The sequence below is a fragment of the Rhineura floridana genome, chromosome 1 (genome assembly GCF_030035675.1).
Source record: "Rhineura floridana isolate rRhiFlo1 chromosome 1, rRhiFlo1.hap2, whole genome shotgun sequence".
Lineage (NCBI taxonomy): Eukaryota > Metazoa > Chordata > Lepidosauria > Squamata > Rhineuridae > Rhineura > Rhineura floridana.
Window position 1 is genome coordinate 24,918,913 of NC_084480.1, and position 23,237 is coordinate 24,942,149.

Below are 23,237 nucleotides of genomic sequence, written 5' to 3' on the forward strand. Positions count from 1 at the left end.
GATCTCTTCCATCTGATGGCCCAGTGGGCGTAGTCAGTAGTTCCATACTGTTTTGAAGTACTGGCTTTAGAACCAACTTTCTAGTATGGTTGCTGAAGAATGGTAACAACCTTTATATTTTTAGACAATGAATAATCAAAGGAAAAGACTAGATTATTTGCATTTCTGATACTTCATTAGTTTGCTGTTTTATTTAGAGGTGATCTGCAGATGGCAGATAAGCATATGATTTCTTTGAATTAGACATAATTGTTGTATTGTTTTTTTCCTTCCTTTTTTTCCTCTTTCCAAAACATAGCTGGAGTCATTTTGAAAAGCAAGCTGTAATAACAGGGAATATATTCAGCAAGGCAGCTTCAGCTTTACCTTGGAGGCATGTCATGTGAAATTAAATGAAAAGCTGGTTTCTGTAGAAGGTCTCACTATTACAACAAAAGATACACCTGTATGGGAAGGGCAAGTGTGCATTCACATTATGCCATTGCACATAGTATGGCACATCTTAAGTTCCTGCTTCTAGAAATATGTATTAATTACATGGTAGAAGATGTATTAATTTTCTTTGTATGTTACATAGCACTGACAATGTATTTTTTATGCTTCAGTCTTTCTGTAGGGCCTGCTTGAGTAGGTCACTTTCTGAATCAAATCCTGGTTCTTTTGCATCTTGCAGCCTCCAACATGGGCTATTATATTATTTTCATTGTACTAAAGAGGTAGTGAGAACCAGTGTGGTTAGAGTGTTAGACTAGGACTTGAAAGACCAGGATTCAAATCCCCACTCAGACATGAAGTCCACTGGATGATCTTGGTCCCATCACCATCTCTCAGCCTAACCTACCTCACAGGGCTGTTCTAAGGTTAAAGTGAGGAGGGGTCAACCATGTACGCCACATTAAGCTCCTTGGACAGCAGATAGGATATAAATTTAATAAATAAAATACTTCCAGTATTGCCTGCAAGAGATTTATCCAAACTGGTCTTTAATTAGTAAAAGTTTGATTTATAAAACAAGCAAATAGTTAAACACATTCATGACACATAAATGCCAAAAGGGTTTCATGCTGCTGAGAGCTAGGGACAAAATAATTTGATAGGAATTAATGACAAATTGATTCTATGTCTTTTGAAGCATGCACAAACTTTGATAATATACAAACTTCTACAAACTCAGTTAAGTCAAAGAACTTGAATTTAGTCAACATTCCTAATCATTCATACAGGATGGGTACATTGGTTTAAAGACAGTTCTACTTAGCTGTAGACTATCCAGAGAGTTTAAATCAAGCTTTGATCAAGATTTTATCATTTATTAGTACAGAGAGAAAAAATCTAACCTATTATTCTTTCTGTAGTGAATGCATTACCTAGCAATGTTTAACACTTCAGAGGTCTTATTTTAAATTGGTCAATTCAAATAGTTGTTAAAATTTTGTCGTGAACAATAATGCACATGCGATTCCATATCCATATTCCCATACTGAATGTGGTGCAGTTTGCAGACCAGAAGTACTTCCGATTTTTTGTTATAAAGGAGCTCTGAAGCATATATGAAACTTCCAACACAGTGACTTCCAGACATTAATTTCAAAAGAAAGTAGATCCATAACCCTATATGTGGAACAAATCCATACAAGTATAAGGCCACACAGATTGGGGCAAAAGGCTGTAGTCATCACACCTTTAAATTCATTGTGGAATATGATTTCAGTACTCTGTGGCATGAGAGCTACAGCAAAGTAGTGTGGTCCAAAAAAAGCATAAAGGCATATTGAGGCCTAACATTTCTCATAACACTCCACAGATTCAGGCACCAACATAGTGATTTGAAAAAAGGACCTGTGGGATGTTACCATGTTGTTCCAAAGAACAGAAAGCAAACAGCAATATCTGTCTTAAAGTGTTAGTCTATTTGGTTTCGAAAAGAAGAAACCCTGCAAAAGTGGAAAAGCGTTGATGATCTCCATGAAGTGCTCCGTTGCCCATCCGTAGCCAAACTTCATCTCCCTTGGCGAGTTTGAGAACTGCGCTGTTGCTTGATGAGTCACTTTTTCCTTTTGATTCATAGCTGAGAATAAAGAGATTATAAAATATTAACTTTCTGTTTGTAATATCCTGCACATTATTGTTTTGAACAAATGTTCCCACCCCCCAATGGATATAGAGGTCTTAGGGATGAGATCTACATTTTATCAGTTTTAATTATTGTTGTTTTAACTGAATCTTTTGTTTCATTTATAGCATGCACGGGGATCATGAATTGATGAAGGGCAGGAGAGAAATTTAAATAAATAAATGAGGGTCTCCTCATCTGCAAACGCTTTGCAGCAGTGAAACAGCAGGTTTGGTGTTTGAGTATGTTAGTTGCCTAGAAACATATATGCTAGCCTCAATCTTCTTTAAAGATAATACAATGAAGTTTTATTTTATTTATTTGTTAAATTTTTATACCGCCCCACGAGCATAGCTCTCTGGGCGGTGTACAACAGAAAGTGTATACAATAAAATCACATAAATTGGTACAAAAACATATATGTAAAAATCCACAAATCTAAAACCAATTTGAACATATTAAACTAAAATGCCTGAGCAAAGAGAAAGGTTTTAACTTGGCGCCGAAAAGATAGCAATGTCGGCGCCAAGCGCACCTCAATGGGAAGACTATTGCACAATTCGGGGGCCACCACTGAGAAGGCCCTGGTTCTTGTAACCATCCTCCGAGCCTCTCTATGAGTCGGAACTCGGAGGAGGGCCTTCGATGTTGAATGTAGTGTACGGGCAGGTTCATATCGGGAGAGGCGTTCCAGGAGGTATTGTGGTCCCGCGCCGTATAAGGCTTTATAGGTTAAAACCAACACTTTGAATCTGGCCCGGAAACATATAGGTAGCCAGTGCAAGCGGGCCAGAACAGGTGTTATATGTTCAGACTGCCTGGTCCTCGTTATCAGCCTGGCTGCCGCGTTTTGCACAAGCTGTAGTTTCCGAACCGTCTTCAAAGGCAGCCCTACGTAGAGCGCATTGCAGTAATCCAATCGAGAGGTTACCAGAGCATGGACAACTGAGGTGAGGTCCTCCCTGTCCAGATAGGGACGTAGCTGGGCTACCAACCTTAAGTTGACTTAAGTACAAAGCTGCCATTCTGGGAAACTCGCAGCAGCTCTTTGATAGAGTTCTTTCACATTACCTGTGACTGGATCCTTTTTTTTAACTTGAGATGCTCGGGATTGAGCCTGGGACTTTGCATGTTCTACCACTGAGCTGTGGTTCTTCACAGCTTGACAAAAGTTTGTAAATGTATGAAGTCCACAAATGCCAGTGAGCTCACCTGTATAAGCTGAAAACTGTATTGCCATTGTGCATTAGATAAACATACACTTCCTCCACATCCTCATGCTTCATCATATTGAAGGTGAAGAAATACACCCCTGAAAAATAATCTTATACTTTATTAAAACTGTACAAAATAGTTCAGATTGGACAATTATCCCACATGTCACTGCCTATATTATAAAGTGTTTGTGCATGTGCCTCCTCCCAAGAAAACACAGGTAAAATGGAAATGGACTGCCTTCAAGTCAATTCCGACTTATGGTGACCCTATGAATAGGGTTTTCATGGTAAGTGGTATTCAGAGGTGGTTTACCATTGCCTTCCTCTGAGGCTGAGAGGCAGTGACTGGCCCAAGGTCATGCGGTGAGCTTCATGTCTGTGTGAGGATTTGAACCCTGGTCTCCCAGGTCATAGTCCAACACCTTAACCACTACACCACAATTGATTTTGATTTCTTACATGCTAATCCCTCTTGGCAATCCTGGTTCTTGCCTAATGGTCTGAATTCTGTGAAAGTCCCACGTATTTCAATCAACATAAAATTTGAAAATTAAGCAAATATATGATCAGTGATACATAATTTATTGTGATTAGATATTTGAATTGCCTTTAAACTACTTTTTTCCTTAGAAAATGCACACCCCATATCCAGTCCAACTGTATACATATTTTCTCCAAAGTAAAATCTAAGTACAATAGGACTCATTCCTAAGTAAGGTTGTGTATGATTGTGGCTGTAATGGAGCCAGTGTTACAAGTTTGGCCCATCTCTATACTGTTTGCTATTCTTTATACTTACCATTAATTGGGGCTCCAAATCGACCAGTCATTACATCAAAAAAATTTCCAACGTTGGTTTCAACACTACTGAAGATAATTCCACTGTTCTGGTTACTGAAGTGGGTTGCCATTGAAGCCATGAATGCAACCTATTCAAATATAGCTTATGTTTAAACAGCAGATAGCAAGTAGGACAAAGACAAATTGGAAGACATGATTGAACCAATCCATTCTATATGGGCTACTTCACCACTTTGGTTTGGGGCATATTTACTTTAATTTCCTAAATGTATATTTAGGACCTGGGCCAGCTCTCAGCAAACTCTAGTGATAAAAGTCCCATTGGTTTATGTAAGAACAGAACTATTCATGTGCAGAAGGCAGAACATGTAGGCACATGACTGCAGGGTAAATAGATGAATCTGAGAGTTCACTTTAACACAAAACCCACTGAACCAACTGGATCCTGGGAGACTTCTCTGCATCAAGTGCCATCTCAGCCACTGAACAGTTCTGAGGAAGCAGGAATAAAGAATCTTAGTAATCTTCAGTTTTGTGCAAGAGTTGAAAAATCACAGAATACATGTATTAGGCATATAATTCAATTTTTAATGACTGGAAATATGTGGGCAATGGGATATCTTAGAAGACAAAGTGGTAGCTGAAGAAGGCTGCAATATTAGACACGGGCATATGTGGGACTTGCTTCTAAATAAATGTAAAAGACTGGGCTAGCCTGGGACTGGGGCTTCAGCGCATAATAAATTATGCAAATTTGCCTAATAGGCATGTTTTATAAAAGGTGCAAAACTCAGCTTTGGGGGGGGGGCAGACTTTATTTTTATTTTAAAAAAAGTTTTCAGTGCAGAGCAAAAAGCCCTTGACAACATTGTCCTTGACAAAATCTTGCAGTATTGTTACTGAATTCAGGGGGACTTTGTGGCATTCTATCCTTACTAAAATGTTGCTTTGGTCTACATATTAGCAGTGCTGCATAAACCATTAAATAATATTGGAAAATTAATTATGGAGGAGCTAGAAAAATATGTTGAAATGTCTAATATTTTAGCTATGACCAGTTAAGCAAAATACACTTTCCAAATTAATTTAGCTGCTATATTTAACTTGACAGAAGTACAGAGGACTCAGTAAATACTGCAGAATCCTTTTTGAGTACAGAAAGTATCAGCAAACATAATTAGCCTTATCAAAGAGCAATATTCCCAGTTTTCATCATGTGTTTTTTCTAGTTAACTAGCCTAGTTGCAGAATGTTGTAACAGGATGGCCAAGTGTAAAATGGAATGAAACTAGGGTGAGTATATCACATATTACTTAAAATAACTCTTTAAAACACTTTGAATTCCTTTTTTGTTCCTGCTCCATTCAGATTATTATATCTTGGTTTAATAAATCAAGATATGAATAAGCTTTATGGCTCACACACATGGTCCCTTCTTGCAAACTAGCAAACAAACCAGGATTCTTCGGTTAATTATAGTTTCCTGTATTGTCAGAACTGGAGAAACTGGTTAACAACTTCAGAACAAACCAGACTACTAAGCCACCTTCAAACCATGACTTCCTGGCTTGTTCTGAAGCATTAACCAGTTTCCCCAGTTCTGACCACTTGTGAAGCTACAGTTAAATGGAGACTTCATGCTTTGATGTTTACCTGCCCACACAAAGGATGAGTAAAAGGTGCCATAAGGTTCATTCATATATCAGCTCAGTAAGCCAATATATGATCAGCCGGATGTGGTCCATCAGTATGGGTGAAAGGATGCTAAAAGGGGGGACTTTATCCATTGTTCAGGGGAAAAAATTGCAGTCTGACTCATCAGGGATGGACAGAACAGCCTTGACCCAGTTCATGTCTTTTTGCACATATTGTCTAGCAAATCTGTCCACTCCAGTTTCGTGTGGGGGGTTTTGAAGAAAAAATCTGCATGCTTTTAGCAAAAGTTACATTTGTTTACAGTAATATAGGAGGTAGTTCAAGAACTGCCCTTGTTAAAAACTGTTTTCTAGCTGCTTCAAGCAGCTAGAAAACAAAGTGCCCAGCACTTATTGAAAATGCACCTGAAAATGTGCTGGGGGTAGCAATACATAATGATGTGCCATCCCTTCTTGGGTACTTATTCAGAAAAAAAATAGATACAAAGGGGAAGGCATCTTCTTTCTGAGCAATTATCCAGGAAGGGATGGGAGATCAAAACTTACTGCCACTTTCAGAGCATTTTTAGCTGAATTTTCACAAGCATTTGCTTTCTGTTTGCTCCAGATGTGGCTGTGTAGGCCCTAGACCAGTCTAAATACAGTGATGGACTAGATGAGAACCAATACACTGATGATGAATCCTGGTACGATGGAGGCCTCACGGGTAAGTGGTTTCTGGGTCCAGCAACTGGGTGAATTACCTAATGAGAATGGGATTTCTCTTCCTCAGAAGGAACAGATAAGTTGTTTGAAGGTACTCTTCATTTTTACTGGAGGCTGAAGGTGATCTTGGTTTCTAGGAGTGTCTTCTACAAGTTTTGGCTAGTACCCCAACAATGGCCTTTATTGGCCAGGGATAGCTTAGCCACAGTGTCCTCAAGTTTGGATTACTGCAATGCATTCTGTGTGGGGTTGCCCTTAAGGTTGGTTCATAACCTGCAGCAGGTGCAGAATGCAACCACTATATTACTCTGTAAAGCATCCTACTGTTAGCATGTTACACCCCTGTTGAACCAAATTTAGCGAACCAAATGTAAGGTTACGTTCTTAGTTTACAAAGCCCTAAACACCTTAGGACCAACTTACCTAAGAGAGTGCCTTCTCCCATACGGCCTGCCCATTTTCTGTGATGCCACAGCCCTCTGAGCTCCATCTCACAACCTCCAGGAAGAGGGCCTTTGGTGGTAGCACCTATTCTGTGGACCAGCCTCCCCTCAGAAATTAGACATGCACCAACCATACTGAGGTTCTTGCAAACGTTAACAAAACTAGCTTCTTCACCCAGGCTGTTCCTAACCATCAGTTATTTTTCTGGTACATACCATCATTTATCTAATGTAGAATGTGGATGCCGTATTCTTAATTTTAAAGTTTGAGAGTTACTGTGTTGGAGTTGTATTGTGCTTTATAGTTGTGAACTGACAGATTTTTTAAAAAATAAAGCGGTATATAAATCATTTTAAGTAAAATAAATATTAGAGACCTCTCATACAAAACGCTACTCCTGTGAACAGAAGGAGCTTTTCTGTTAACGGAATGGTCACTCTGGAGGCAGCCCTATGGCCAGGGCCAGTTCCAGGTATCTGGGAGCCCTCTGGCACAGTGGACTCCTTCTCCCCTTCCGAAGGGGTCACCTGCTTACTTCCTCCTGCTGCCTGACTTCATTGCTGCGGGGGCATGCCACTATGGCTACCACTTCTTCCTCCGTGCTCGCCCGCCCATCCCTTCAGTGGCTGGAGGCTCCAGGTGCTCCTCTATGAGCCCTTCCACAGCCACCACCATCAGAAACATGTTGGGCCCTGCCCCCTCAGAAGCAGCGCCTGTGGTGTGAGAAACTTCTCATTGTCCTGTGGTGCCTTGTGCGGCAGTGATGGTGTCCGTGAGGTGACATTTCCTGCGTCATGAGGGGGCAGCGCCCAACATTTCTGGCAGCGGTGTCTGTGGAAGGGCTCGCAGCAGAGCGCCTGGAGCCTCCAGCTGCTGAAGCGATGGCCAAGCAAGCATAGAGGAGGTAGAAATGATAGCACCAGCAGGCCACCGCAGCAACAAAGGCAGTGGGAGGAATGTCAGACCTGGCAATGATGGGTGGTGGGTCCCTGTGAGCTCCTGGGCCCTCCGGCCAGTGCCTGACCTGGCTGCCCACTGGCGCCGGGCCTGCCTATGGCTTTCTAAGGATGTTTATCTGATGTTCTGGTGGATGCAACCCTATGGCTTTCTAAGGATGTTTACCTGAAGTTCTGGTGGGACGCCAGGGTATCCTTTTTCTCCTTTTGGTCCATGGTTGCCCCGGTCACCTCTTGGTCCCAAGTCTCCCTTGTCACCTTTGTCACCTTTTGATCCTTCTGTACCAGGGGCTCCATTGTTTCCATTATTTCCATGGTTTCCTTAAAATGATCAATATTTTTGCTCAGTTTAATGGCTCATGATTAAAAGGGTTAGCCCACCCAACTTCATGTTCCACTCCTTTTTCTAGAATAAGTTATTTGATTAATCCTCCTCAAATCATATAACCATTTGTACAATAGGGTCTACAACTGATTTCTAAAAAGTAGAAAACAGGTAGGGCACAGAAAAGAAACTGCGTGCATAGGTCAAATTGCATGTTTTAGGGCCTGAGGGGGAGGGCATGTACAGCAGCAGGAGAAACCAATGTCAGCCATGAATGTAACTCCCACATATAGCCCACTATATACTTAGATGATGAACATGTGGTTCCCCAGATGTTGGACTCCAATTTGTGTCAGCTCCAGACGGGATAGGAGTTGTGTGGTCCAACAACATCTGGGACGATAGGTTCTTCATCCCTGCACTAGTGATTTTACAAGAAATTAAACTATTTTCTTGGCCAAATACAACACTATAATGGAAGCTACCCTTATTTGGCAATGGGTGAATTTAGGCCTAGGCCAAGGCCTAGCATACTATAGGTTGATGACATCATTAACCTGCTTTGGCACAATAGGCCTAAGCCTCAGTATAGTGAGATGTAACATGGATCTGAGGCCTTTCTGGACTTGCCCTAGAAACTTTGTGGCCCCACATAAGTCTGTGAGAGAGAGACTTAAAAATCTGCTGCTCAGATCCAGACAATTCCAGTTTTCTACATCGTTCCCATACTCAGGACATAAGCAGGATATTTTTGCTGCAATAAAATTAATCACCTATCAACTGCTTCTGAAAGACTATAGTAGCTACAACAAAGGTGAGGAACCTTTTTGGCCCAGTCAGCAAGATCTGTATCTCAATCCGCCCCATGAACCAACTTTGGCAGGTGGGTGGGACCAACCACCTGCCAATAATTTGACATCATAATGATGTCAGGTGACTGATGGACAGGTGCGTTGTCCACCCACCTTTCAGAGTTGGCCTGTGGGGGTGGGATGGCGAGATAGTGACAAAAGAGGATTTCAGTCCCTGTGCATCAGCTAATATGCAGGGAATTCAGATGCACCAGCGAGTTCCCCACAGGAAACTTGCTTGCACACCCAAACCAAGCAAGATTGAACTCCCCACTCATCAGCTGATGCTCAGGGAGTTCAATCCTGCTTTGTGCACCAGCAGTTGGAGCAGCCATGTCTACCTGCCCACACCTGACAACACCTATGACATCAGGTGTGGGGCAAGTGGCATGGTTTTGAGAAACGACCTCTTGGGCCAAATAGCGAGCCAAATCTGGCCCACAGGCCAAAGGTTGCTGTAATGATCAATTACCAAGACAACTTGAACCGAATTGATAGCCTTTAAATTAAATAACAGATGGAACACATTTAGAGTTTGTACAGGAATACCCCGCTATACGGACCTTCACTTTAAGGACACTCGCGAGTACGGACATACTTACAGTAGCACCATTCCCGTTTACGTACGCTCGCTTCACAAGAACGGACACTTAACCTTTGGTTGTGGCCTGTTCTTTCTGTCCGTGGGGGTGGAAAGAGACACGATCGTGCAATTGCAAATTAGCTGGGAGGCGCGATCACGATCAGCTGGCAGGCACAGCGGCAGCGCAGCAGAGGCTTTAGCGTGGGGCTTTGAGGCTCCATGTGAAGGAGAGGTGGCACAGTGGCGGCGCAAGTGAAAAAAGGTAGTGCTTCACTTTAAATACATTTTCGGTTTACGTACTCGCTCTGGACCCATTGCGTACGTTAATGCGGGGTATTCCTGTATATGCAACTGGAAATAAGGGGTTATAGCCTATACTATCCCTTGTACTGTCGGAAGGTTCTTTTATTCAGCAGAGGCATCTATCAGCTTAACAAGAAGGGAGGTGATTTTTACTTGTTTCCCCTTTCCCCTATAACCCCCATCACCACCTTCCATGCCTCTGGAGCAGGAGGAGGGGATGCAGGGGAGGAGGAATTACTTAAAATCATCTTCCACTGATGAGAGCCTCTGCTAGGTCAAAGAGCCTTCTGTTAATGCAAGTGTGGGGAACCTCTTGCCCTCCAGATGTTGCTGAACTATAACTCTCATCACCACTGGCCATTGGCCATGCTTGCTAGGGCTAAAGAGAGTTGTAGTTCAGCAAATTCTGGAGGACCAAAGGTTCCCCACTCCTGCATTAGTGTGAGGGACACCAATGGATACAACACAGATACTCTTTGGTTGCATGCTCTGTGAAGTTCGTCATTAACTACATGAGCACACACATTATTTTCTATGTTGAAAGACCAAATTGAAATGATTATTTTCATTGGTTTTTAAGTTAATACATTGTATAATCTAAAAATTATACTATTCTTTATTAGGTTGCCAAAGCCCACGTGGCTTCAGCCATTATTGGATATTTCTGTACTTATGCCTGAAATCTTATACCATACTTTTATGGAATGAAACGTTGGTGGCTGGCTCACATAATAAACTCTATTCATCACTGTTGGCTTCTGCCAAAGGAACCATGCTATTTGTATATTTTTGCCATCCAAATCTGCTTATAGAGGCATTTTATGCAGCTATGTCATACTTTTATTACTGGAACTTCTTATTATTACTTGAATATCAACAAAGAACTAAAGAAACTCGGTTGCGCTAGATGGACAGGATGTTAGCTCTACTGCTGCTGCCAATGACTTGCAGGAAAAAAAGACAGAAGACCCGTCTGGTTGCTACTGGCATGTTGTACAAACCCTTGCTGTTATTTAAGCTGAGCTCGCACGGCCAGATCTACATGGTTGTTAACATGAAGACAATGCAAATGAGAACTCTCTGACCCACTTTCCCAGGGATGCATCAGGACCGGGGCTGAGCCAAGGGAATGGGCAAGGAAAGGAAAGGACTACCACTCTACTGGATCTCCTAGCTGCATAGCAATCTAGGAAAAGTTTTATAGGAACATATTGCCAGGGCTGGCCCTAGGATAAACAGCGCTCTGGGAAGAGTGCCTTTTGTCGTCCCCCCTTGTGGTTAGTTTTGCACGGCCACCCAGAGGGTTTATGGGGCCCAGTGCAGGTATGATGTTGGGGGCCCTGCTTCTGGCCCCTACAAGGACCCATGCATATGTGTACAAAGCTCAGGGCCGCATGCAAGAATTATTGCATGCACTTTCTACATGTGAGAATTCTCACCTGCAGCTCTTCCTTGCCCTGGGATCAAGCAGAATTATAGATGTACTTCATTTTTTCTTACATGGGGATAAGGGATTGGGTTCTACTCCTCCTGAGAACCTCCTGCAAATTCCATACCCCTTCTGGCAGAGCTTCTTTCTGCTTCCAGGGGCTCAGTCTTGCAAATCATCTGGTTCTGGCCTGCTGCTGGCCTTTTCCACTACTCACTCAGGAAGGATTTCTTCCTTAAGGCCTAGTCTCAGACCACTCCTACACCTTTCTTTGTGGTAACTGCCACAGAAAATTACTCTCCAGTGGCATCTCCAGTGGCACCAGTGGAAATTTTAGGTGGCATTCACTGACTCGCTCAGTACTTGAACTCTTTCCCCAGTGGGCCTGGAGTTCTTTCTGTGACAGGAACAATTTGCCTACTCTGCCACAGAATCCTTCCTTAAAGACTTTCCCGTTCCTTCTCTCCTTACAACAAACTCTGTAACGGGGGCTACTTGGCCTGGACCAATCATAAGCCTGCCTGACCAATCTTGTATCTACTGCTGCCCACGCATAAAGAGAGATTTAACCATACAGGCAGGCCCCGCTTATACGGCAGGTTCCGTTCCGGACTGCCGCTGTAAAGCGGAAATCGCCGTAAAGTGGAACTCATTGAGTATAATGGGGTGCGTTGCACAAAAATGATGCGAAAATGCCGCAGAAGCACAAAAACGGCTTTAAAACAGGGAATTTCCCCTAATTGAAAGCCACCGCATTAGCAGAACGCTGGAATGCGAAGCACTGATAAGTGGGGCCCTACTGTACTGTGATTGGTTTAGACTACCTTACAGTTGAGCTGCAGGCCTAGTTAATAAGCATGGCCCTCCTTTTCAGCCTCCCAAGGATACATTTTACAACCAGTTTAAGCCTTAAATTAGAATATATTCTGTTTCATACACAACTATGTAAAATATTTCATTCATCATGGACAGGAAGAGGTCCCATTATGTCATAATTACATGTTGAGATTCAGTGTCTTCTTACATTCTAATATACCATATCTTCTTTTTATGGAAACTTAAAACATAATACCAAGAATTCTGGTGAGCAATGTTGCAGAGTCAGGACAGGGACCAATGGTACGTACAGGAACTGAGGCAGGGGGTCTTGCTTTGTGGGGGCCTGGGCTAAATTGCCCCATTTCCCCCTCCCCCCGGGCAGCCCTGCAGCTTTGCAGCATTACCAAGTTGGATGCCTTATGCAGGGTTGCAAAACATAGCAGTGTAACAGAACCTGCTACTCCCAGGCTTTTCCCCCTGAAAAAGGTACAGAACAAGCTACCTCTTATTTGCTGCTGTGCTTTCAGTGAACTCCTGCTCCAGTTCTAGGTTCCTAATGAAGTCTCTGTCATGTGGTCTGGGTGGTTCTCAAATAATGACTCTCATGGAGTTGTACACCTTATAGAGTTGTAGGCATATATTCTTTATTATGTTCAGCACACACAAAAAAGTGCTCCTACTTCAAGCTCTCCTCCCTGAGCTCCAACACTCCCTCCTCAGCTATCATGGGTTTTATTTTTAATATTTTTTGTTTTGTAGCAGTTCCTATATTTGGTAAGCATTATTTATTTTAGAATATCCATTATTTTTACCTTTAAAAATAATAAAGAAAGGTTGTAAACAAAAAAGGTATCCAATTGACCTCTTACAGCTTTATTATTGTTTATACAGTGCTTACAGTGTTTATAGTATTTGAAGTGCTAAGTGCTTGGTAATGTCTTAAAGTAAAGTTGTGTTACACTGATTTTACCTAATGCATCAGGTGGAAATTAAGAAAGAAACATGCTTTAAGGCTGACTGAAGGAAAATCATTTTTGTAGTTAGTACTTAGACAACCTGTGGAAAGAACCTTGGAAAAAAGGTTAGACACTTGCTTTTTGCCACCCTAGCTCAATTCAGACAGTACATTAGAAAAACACAGCCATTGAGCTCAGCTAAGTCACCCCTCAGCTCAACTAGATGCTCCCCTCAGCCCAGCACCACAGGTGACCACCCAACTCACCCCTATGGCTGGCCCTGCATACTGCAGTAGATTATGACCGCCTTATTAGTGCCCATACAACTACTTGAAACTCTAACATTTATGCAACTAGATTTTTTTACCTGGCATTCCAGGAGGTCCTGGTGGGCCTTGATAACATCGAAATCCAGAATCGCCTCGGCAGCCACATTCCAGTGGGCTTTGAGGTCCACTCTGTGTAGTCTGCGAATACAGAATTTAGATCCAAAAACAATTCATCTAGTGCAGTGATTCCCAAACTTTACCATGGACCACTTGAAAATTGCTGGGGGCTTGGCAGACCACTTAATTTTTCTGCCTGTTGATTGCAATGCATTGTGCTAGATGCTGTATGATTTTTAAATTGTGTTTTTGCAGACATGCTGCAGACCACCTGAATGAAACTCACAGACCTTCAGTGGTCCATGGACCACAGTTTGGGAACCCTTAATCTAGTGAAAAGATTCTCAAACTGTGTCTGGACCACTGGTGGTCTGCAAGCTTCATTTAGGTGGTCTGCAGTGTGTCTGTAAAAATCATACAGTATTTAGCACAGCACATTACAATTGCTACAACAGACGGGGGGGAACTGAAGTGGTCTGCCAAAACCATCAGCAATTTTCAAGTGATTCATGGGGGGGGGGAAGTTTGGGACCCACTGATCTAGTGTATCCCCTGCTGCACAGGCATACACACAGTGATTAAGATATTAATCTCTAATGTAAGACCTTGCATTTATATTGTTGCAGCCATGCTATTCTGTTTGTATCAAATGAAGAGGTCTTTCCAGATTCTTCTGTAGTCTGCTGGTTGATGATGAACTACAGCTGTTTCCTTTATGGGACACCAATGGCCTATTGAGATCTTTATCAAAACCGCACAGTGGAAAGCTGAATCCAAGCAAAATGTATATGCACCAAGAGAGCTAAAGAGAGAAAGAGACAGGGCAGCTTAAATTAAGCCAAAGAGATGGAGCTGGAAAAGTTTGCACACCCAAAATTTTCTAGTCAGTGGAAGCAACTTTATGGATGATGAGCTGACTGGAGCTGCCTACATCTATGCTTACTATTGCTACCTGCTCAACCTGTATATTTATTTAGTTATTATTTATTTATTTAATGGAATTTGTATACTGCTTAATTGTAAAAACCTCTAAGCTGTTTACATGCATTATAAAATATGTATTAAAATTACTGATAAAATGTCAGAAGTTAAAGACAAGTTGGCATAAAAATTTTCAAAATAAAAATAAAATCAGGTATAATATACATTATAAAATAAAATTATATATTAAGATATCTATCAGTTTTGTGTATCTCAATAAATTATTACAAAATTGTACCATTGCAGCATGATTGAAGAAATGTTAAATCTTATGAGCTTTAATAGATTAAATCAATGGATCTATCAATTAAATGTCAATAAATCTACATATAAACCCTTTTTTTAATCAAGAAGCATACTTCCTTTACCTGATACATACGTTGTAGCAAACATCATCTTAGAAGATCCATTCCCTCCTGTGTTGACAATAGAGAGTATACTGTTGGGAATGCTTTGATTTGGATTCCTGCATTGAGCAGGGGGTTGGACTTGATGGCCTTACAGGCCCAACTCTACTATTCTATGATTCTATACCTCTTTTAAGATGGTGATTGCAAACTACAGTTTTTCTATGCACTTGTGTTAACAAGTATATATATATAATCTGCTGCCCAATTAATAAGAGTGCACCAAAGATTTTAAAAAATAAACTAGGGGCTTCTGCTCCTGCATGCTTTGCATGCCAACCCCACCACCTAACCCCAAGAATAGGAACCCGAGGCACCCCCTACCCCCCCTTGCCAAACTCCCCAGTGCCTCCAGGCATTGGTGCATGGCGGCCTTGCTTATGCTTCTCAGGCAGTCATGTAGCTTAGCCTCGCCACCTGCCTTGCCTGTTCCCGCACTGCCCCCTCACCTAACCTTGCCTACTTGCCTCCCTCCCGCACTGCTTGCCAGCCTACTTTGCCTGCCTGCTGCTGCTGCCACCATGACCCCACAACATTTAGAAGGCTGACATCATGTGATTACAGCGTGAGAGCAGCCTAAGAAAAATATTGTATGTATGGATTAGTCTAACCAATTAAACTTTGTCCTACAAAACGGTAAATCTCTAGCAGTCTCACATAAAACAACACCTTATAAAAGGAAATTATTACTATTCAAGAGAATTCTTACTACACAAGTGAGAAAACAAAATAATGTGTTTACTTGTGTTTTTTTTTTACTGGCACCCTGCCCAGCCTTTTTTAGATACAAATCTTCAATATTTGGTGGTATTTTTAAGTAATAAACACAAATCCACTCTTGACAGAGGCAAACATTGACACAAAGTTAAATAATTGAGAGGTGTGTGTGTGTGTGTGTGTGTGTGTGTGTGTGTGTGTGTGTGTGTGTGTGTGTGTGTGTGTGTGTGTGTGTGTGTGTGTAAGAAATATCTAGAATAGGAAATAACATTGTCAAAAAACAACATAAATTTCATGAACATATGTTCCCTGAAAAATTGTTGGTGTTCAGTCGAGCAGATGTGGACACTTGCACGCGATGGGGCAGCCATGAAATTTGAACCATAAGCTTGGATCGTAAATCAAGAGTTCGTGTTTGGATAGACATAATCAAAGACAATACACGGTAATAACAGTATTGAATGGTGCAAGTACATTTAAATTGTCACTTTTCTTAACAAAATACATTGGAACGGCTGTTGGGAAAGGATTTGGGCCCTGCTTTTGCTGAAAAAATAATTGACATACTATTCAAACCTGATGCAGCATGTTTGTATTTTGTAATCTACTTGCTTGCTTGAACGCATCTACATTGATCTCCATGTGTTGAGCAACAGCTTCATTTGTTAATGACTTGTCTATATTTGCTATCTGAAAATTCTTCAATTCATAATTAATATTTGTGCAGGCATTTCCCCTAATCAGTACAATAGTGAAAAAATAAAGCAGGAGGTATGGGGAACAACCAGTTATTAATTTCTTGCCCTGTAAATTCTGAGGAGGGAGAGGGATAGTCTAGAAAAATTGGAATATGTGCAACCAATTCCCTCTTACCACCTTTATTAGGGCCATGCTGCACAATAAATGTAAGTACAGCCCAACAGCCCTTTTTGAAGAAGAAAAGCTACTTCCAGAGGGGGCAATTGGGAACTGAGAAGTGGTCCATTGGATAGTTAGCCCTTTCTCTATCCATTATTTCCCTGCTCTAAATATTCTATCACACATGGCTTTCTCCCACTTTTTCCCCAAAATGGTATCTTAATCCACAATCTAATTAAGTGTTTAGATTTAATTCATTTCAGTCCCATTGAAATCAATGGAGCTAAAATTAGCTTTACTTTTGAAACACTCAAGCTTCTGTTTAATCCAGTTGTGGAGTATCTAGATTTCTTCCCCTTTATTGACTTCATATCCCATACAAACTTATGCTATAGCTCATGCAAGGGCTATTCAAAACCTGACAAAAAAATTGAACTTCCCTGCCTCACTGAGATCTAGCAACAAAACTTTACGGTCACATCCACAGAATACATTTAAACCGCATGGCTTCCCCCAAAGATTCCTCTGAACTCTAGTTTGCTAGGTGTGCTGGGAATTGTAGCTCTGAGTGGGGTGAACTACAGTTCCCATGATTCTTTAAATGTATGGTGTGGATGTAAGTTTTGTTGCAGATGTCACTTCCGTTAGAGGCAAGACTGGCTTCAACAGTCAAAAGAACATTTTTAGTAGTGGTATTAGTTCCCCATTTGTGGATCTCAGTTTATCTGAGATCGGCCAAATCAAGAAGGTTGTCCATTCAGATGTGCTGATATCAAGATCTAAGATATATGTGGTGGTATATTTTACTCCAGGAGTAGGGATTAATGTTGTTGAACTCCAGCTCCCATGAGCCCCAGCAACTGTGAACACTTGTCAGGAATGATGGGAGTTGTGGTCCAGCAACTTCTGGAGGGCTACAGGTTCCTTACCCTTGTTTTAATCTCTCCTACTGGATGATAAATGTTTATGATGACTGTGTTGTTGTTTTATTGTTTTAAAAATTGTATTTGTATGTCTTATTGTTCACCACTTTGAGGATTTTTAAATATTGAAATATTGATACCTTCCTCAGTAATTAAATGAAGAACACTTGAAAAAATAATCAGTGTGTAACTACATAAAGTATATTTATATTTTCACTTTTAACAGCCTAACCTCCTGCCCATTCCAATGCTAGTAACATTGATCATCTTAAAATGACAAATCAATCATAATTACAATCAATATTAATAAAATGCAACATATACCTCCAACAGGCTGAGTTGGAGTTGATGGAATCAAGAGCATATTAAATCATCTTATACTGATTCAACAGTGTTTTTAAAAAATCACCAATCCAACAATATTTTTTGTTTCCCTTCACCACTCTTACAGTGCAATCTATAAAGGGGCATTCAGGATTAAGTTCATTTTTCAATAGGGTTTTCTCCCAATTAAGCATAAAATGCATTGCAAAATCCTGAAGAAGAGATCTACCCCACAAAATTATTTAATCTTTAATTTAAGTTGGACATTTTGTTTAATGAAGAATTTTTTTGTAGCTCAAGTGTTTGCATATTGCTTCAAGAACAGAATTTGGTCTGATACAAGATAGGGACTTTGTATGCTTTGTTTTTCTACTAAAATTACAGTTTGAAAGTTAAGCAAACCCTAGTTTCAATGGAACTTAGAAGAATGGAACTTACCGTTGGCTGGATCACACCCTTAGTCTGCACTCACATTTACTAGGCTAGGGAGTAAGCTCCACTGGACTAGGTGGGACCTACTCCTGAGTAAACATGTGTAGGATTAGGCTGTTAGCATACTCAAGATACCCTGTTACAGTAAATTAGAAAATTAAGATCAAAGCATTTGATTGCATGCAAAAAACTCCAAAGGTTACAGAGAATGAAAAGCTGCTGGTGCTCTGCTATAACCATACTGTCTTATGATTACTTAGAAGAAACTTGCATATGTCCATCAATATGAATCTTTAACAAGCTATGTTTCTTAAAAATAGTGCTGATTGTCTCACATAGTAAAATAAAATCTCATTAACTTTCTAAATGTTGTCTTAGAAGATTAATTCAGAGTACCTGGACTCTGTTTGAGGTAGTCTGTGCTACATCATCTACCTCTGGTTTCAAGGCATTTTGGTCAGTAGAAGGACTATTACCATCATCATTCTCAACCGTCCATTCAACAAGGCGACTCCGCTGTCTCAACAATTCCCTGCTGCTGGGACCTTTGTGGCCAGTCTGGTGGTGACTTTGCAATACTTTGGCCACTGGATCATTAGATCTTCTGCTCACCTCCATGTATTCATCTTGGCACAGGCAAAAGCGAAGCAATAGAAGCAAAGCCAGGAGACTCCAATTGAGGAAATCCTTGGATGCCATATTATTCAACATTGCAAGGTCTCGGGAGTTCAAGTGCCTTTTCCTAGGGAAAGATCTGCAGTTGCCGCGATGTGGTCTTTTCAGGCTATTCCCCACTATTAAGGCTGGCAGGAAGACTTAGTTACCATAGCTTTATATGCTGCATGCAATAAATTACACTGTGAAAATGTCAGAGTGGCAGAAAACTTCATCCCGGAGCAGTCATGCTTTCTTAAACAACCCAGTCATTATTCACCGCATCCCCCACTGCAGGGAAAATTGATTTGTATGCTGGAAATGGCCACTGTATTTAATGGACAGCTGTGGTTCTGAGGGCACTGACAAATGTTACTCCCTTTTTTCTCTTTTTTTTTCTTTTTGCATGTTTTCATTTTAGTGTGATAAATAAGATGGAAATGAAGAACATGTGGCAAATGTTTTATGCTCTTTTAGACACGGAAAAGCTGGGAATCTGGACTTTAAAAAGGCCTTTTGGAGTTTGGATACAATTTTCTGGCTGTTTGCCAGAAACACACACAAACACAAAACACAGTATCTGTTCATTCTGGGGGGGGGGAATATTAATATACTGGCCAGTAGGAAACAAATGCACAAGCGAAGATTTTTAACTTGATGGTTGAATCTTACACTTACTCACTGCAGACAAATACTTGCTTGTGTGCCAGCTATAGAAGGAAACTGGAAAAACACGCTGAAAACAGTCAGTTGAATTCAAGCTCATACTGAGTCCCAGTTCCCAGTGCTGAGCTTGAGCTTCCCAGTCAAACGTCTCCTCTTACCCCCCTCCCACTTCTAATTTCCCATGTTTTCCTAAAGGCTGTTGCCAAATCAAATTCAATTTTCCTGCCAAGAAAAGATAAACATGAACCTAAGAAGCATGTTTCAATCAGATCATGTCCCTATAAAATTATCCTGTCATTGTAATCTTTACTTATATTGAACCTCATTTGTCATTTTGTTGCCCATGCACTCACTTTAGACAGGTCCTTTTGTAGCACTTTATTTATTATTTGATTTATATTCTCCTGTTCCTCCCAGTAGCAGCCCAGGGTGGCAATCCCATTTTAATAATCCTTTGAATTTACCCATAGATAAATATATAAGATACTAAAAATACAATCCTGTAGATATTTACAGCTTCACTTTATGTTGCTAAATAGAGTATTTTCATTGGAAATCTACATATCTATACTAGAGATGTCAATTGCCTTGATTTCCTCTAGAGCTGGACAATTAAGAAAATCATGTCCAAAGTCAAGTCTAAATTTTTACACACATACAGAAAAGGGAATACACAGAGGCTCAGTTCTTTAGAACTATTTTGTAGGTGAAGGCAAACATATCTTAACTTCACATATACATTGATGGACTCTGAACTGGCAGCATCTGACCAGAATAGGGATCTTGGAGCCAAATGTCACGTGGCAGCTGTGAAAGAGGTGATAAATGTTTGTGCAATTAACACTATGACTTGTCATTTGCAAAACTCAGGGAGCTTCCAGACCCGCTGTTTATTGAGCATCTGCGCTGATATGTTCATGTGGAGGTTATGTTGGATGCCACGGTTAGAATCTAGTGGCAGTACAACTTCAGGCATGCTTGAAGGAGACAATATCTGGATCCATTTCAGTCTGGCTTTAGGCCTGGTCATGGCACTGAAACTGCCTTGGTCCCCCTGATGACTGGTTGATGACATTTGTAAGAGAAAGATGGGAGAGTGCAACCCTGCCTGTTCTTGATCTCTCAGTGCCTATTAATATCATTGACCATGGCATCCTTCTGGAACGGCTCAGGTGTTAGCAAGACTCCTCTGTAGACTTATGTTTCACATTCACACATTCTAAAGTTCTTGTGAATTGTTTATTGCATTTATATATACCGCCTCATAGCCGAAGCTCTCTGGGCAGTTTACATCAGTTAAAAACATTAAAAACAAATATACAAATTTAAAAAACACATTTTTAAAAAGCAATTTAGAAACACATGCTAAAATTAGGATCTTTAGACATTGGCAACAGTGCGTCTTGCCAGATTTACCCAGTAACTTACACTCACACAGGTCTTAAACGTGGGGATATTTATTGATCATAGACACACAGAATCAAAATATACACATTTAACACTTCAGTGGGGAATAGTTCAGTAACAGTACATATCTACTGGCATCAAGGGGGATAGTTCAGTAACAATATGCATGAGGGAATTAGCTAAATAAACCTAATCATAACCAAATTAACACACACATACACACACACACACACACAGAGGAGCAAGAAGGCATAAGGGGAGACTGGGGAGATTGAGTTCATCACAACTAAGGAAGGCACACTAGCCTGCCCTTTTCTCTCTCACTGGGCTTACTTTCCAGACTAGGCCTCAGTCAGTCGCAGCTGGGCAGGGAGGTCCAAAATATGGCTTCTGAAACATAGTCACACACACAGTCAAAGATAGGCAAAGGGAGCAGATGTGGGGGCTACAATTTGTAGGGAAAAGACCTTCAGAAGACAGGATAGAGAGCAAAATATAGGGAAATCTGGAAGTAGAACTGGAGCATGCTGAAACTCCTGGATCAGCCAGGGAAACAGCAAAGGCAGCAGGCAGGCTCTGAAATGGCTTCTTGGATCTCTGCTTTGCAAATGTCCAGAGCAAAACAGGAAAAGGAGTGGAGCCTTGAAAAGAGCCTCTGAAGCAGGTTCGGCAAGCAGGGACCTCTGTTTCAGTAGGAAGGGGTCCAGAGATAGTGAAGGAAAAGCAGGGGAGAGTTAGACCCCTGGGTTTTAGCTGGCTGAGTGATTCAGCAGATGATTTCGTGTAGAGTGATTTCCAGCAGACCAAGACCCAGAGCCCAGAACAGTGATTTAGTAGGTGATTTCATAGTGGATCTGGGCAAGCGGCAACCAGAATCCAGAACAGAAAATGGCTCTAGGAGTCCAGTTTTTATACCATTCTGGACAAAAGCCTCAAAGGAGAATGCAGAATTGATTGGTTCAGGCAGGTGTCCTTCCTTAATTTCCATACCTATTGTGAATCCTATGGTCAGGGTAATGGGCTTTTCTTTTGTGAAGACAGGTGGTGGCATTCACTTTTTATTTAGCTTGATAAGATTTGAACAATGGCCTCCTCTCCTGAGGGCCAAATTTTTACAGTTGCTTTTGGGATTGCATTGTTTGGATTGCCAAAGGCCCTTTCTGTTCATATGACTGGCAGAATCCTCTCACTTGAAATGACAGACTTAACTCTTTCAGCTATGTTCTTCATCAGGTCTCAAAGCAGCCTCTTTTCAAAATGAACCAAACTGAAGCCATTTTAAAAATCACATAGGCCATGTTGGGGTAGCCAGCCTGCCAACACAGGAGGGTGGTGGTTTGGGGCGCTGTACTTGAGTGGTTCTGCTCCTACCTCAAGGGACATCAGAAAGTAGTTATGAGAGGCTTCTGTTCAACACCATGGGAGCTTTCCTGCGGTGTCCTGCTAGGTTCTATTCTATCCCTGATGCTATGTAACATCTATATGAAGCTGCTGGGAGCGATCATCAGGAGTTTTGGAGTGAAGTGTCACCAATATGCAGATGACATTCAGCTCTACCTCTCTGTGCCATTTGAATCAAGAGAGGCAGTTGAAGTGCTGGAGCTGAGGCTGAGGTGTTGGGCTGGATGTGGCCCAACAAATCCTGAAAAGACAGAAGTGTTATGTGTTCCAAGTTCTCGAGTCTATGAGATGGAAAGATGGCCTGCTCTGGACAAGGTTGCACTCCCCTGGAAGGAGCAGGTTCAAAGCTTGGGGGTGCTCCTTGATCCGGCATTGTCACTGGAGGCTCAGGTGGCCTCAGTGGCTAGGAGTGCCTATTTCCAGCTATAGCTGGTTTGCCAGCTCTGGCTCCTTTTGGAGAGAGATGACTTGGCAACAGTTCTCCATTCTCTGGTAACTTCCAGACTGGATTATTGCAATGTGATCTATGTGGGGCGGCCCTTGAAGACAACTCGGAAACTTCAACTGGTCCAAATGCAGTGGCCGGATTACTGGCTGGAGTTCCTTTTAGAAGTCATATATCCCCTGTTCTAAAACAGTTTCATTGGTTGCCAGTTCTTTTCTGGACTCAATTCAAGGAGCTTAAGTTAGTGTTTAAAGCCCTAAACAACGTAGGCCCCAAATATCTCAGAGACTGACTCCTTCCCTACAGAGACTGACTCCTTCCCCCACTTCTCCCGGGTGCTAAGATCAGCAGAGGAGCCTTCTTGGTAATTCCGCCACCCTCGGAATTTTGGGAGATGGTGGCCTGGGAGAGAGCTTTCTTTGTGGCAGCCCCTAAATTGTGGAATTTGATCCCTACAGAGGTGCATCAGACACCTTTGC

At 41.5% G+C, this 23,237-nt stretch overlaps 1 protein-coding gene across 3 annotated transcripts; it reads right to left on the bottom strand.

The window, feature by feature from the left end:
- Nucleotides 1–1,009: 1,009 nt before the first annotated feature.
- Nucleotides 1,010–19,076, bottom strand: C1QTNF3 (C1q and TNF related 3). Of its 3 annotated transcripts, none has more exons than XM_061607432.1 (6): nt 18,621–19,076; nt 13,525–13,624; nt 8,058–8,212; nt 4,130–4,259; nt 3,326–3,425; nt 1,010–2,068 (listed from the first exon to the last, which is right to left on the bottom strand). In XM_061607432.1, exons 1-6 carry the CDS (start codon nt 18,894–18,896, stop codon nt 1,909–1,911), a joined length of 921 nt encoding a protein of 306 aa, XP_061463416.1. In that variant the 5' UTR covers nt 18,897–19,076; the 3' UTR covers nt 1,010–1,908. The 3 variants fall into 3 exon arrangements, with proteins under 3 accessions (XP_061463416.1, XP_061463415.1, XP_061463417.1); XM_061607431.1 differs by having other exon boundaries at nt 18,582–19,076; XM_061607433.1 differs by having other exon boundaries at nt 1,011–2,068; nt 18,798–19,075.
- Between the last annotated feature and the right edge of the window lie 4,161 nt (nt 19,077–23,237).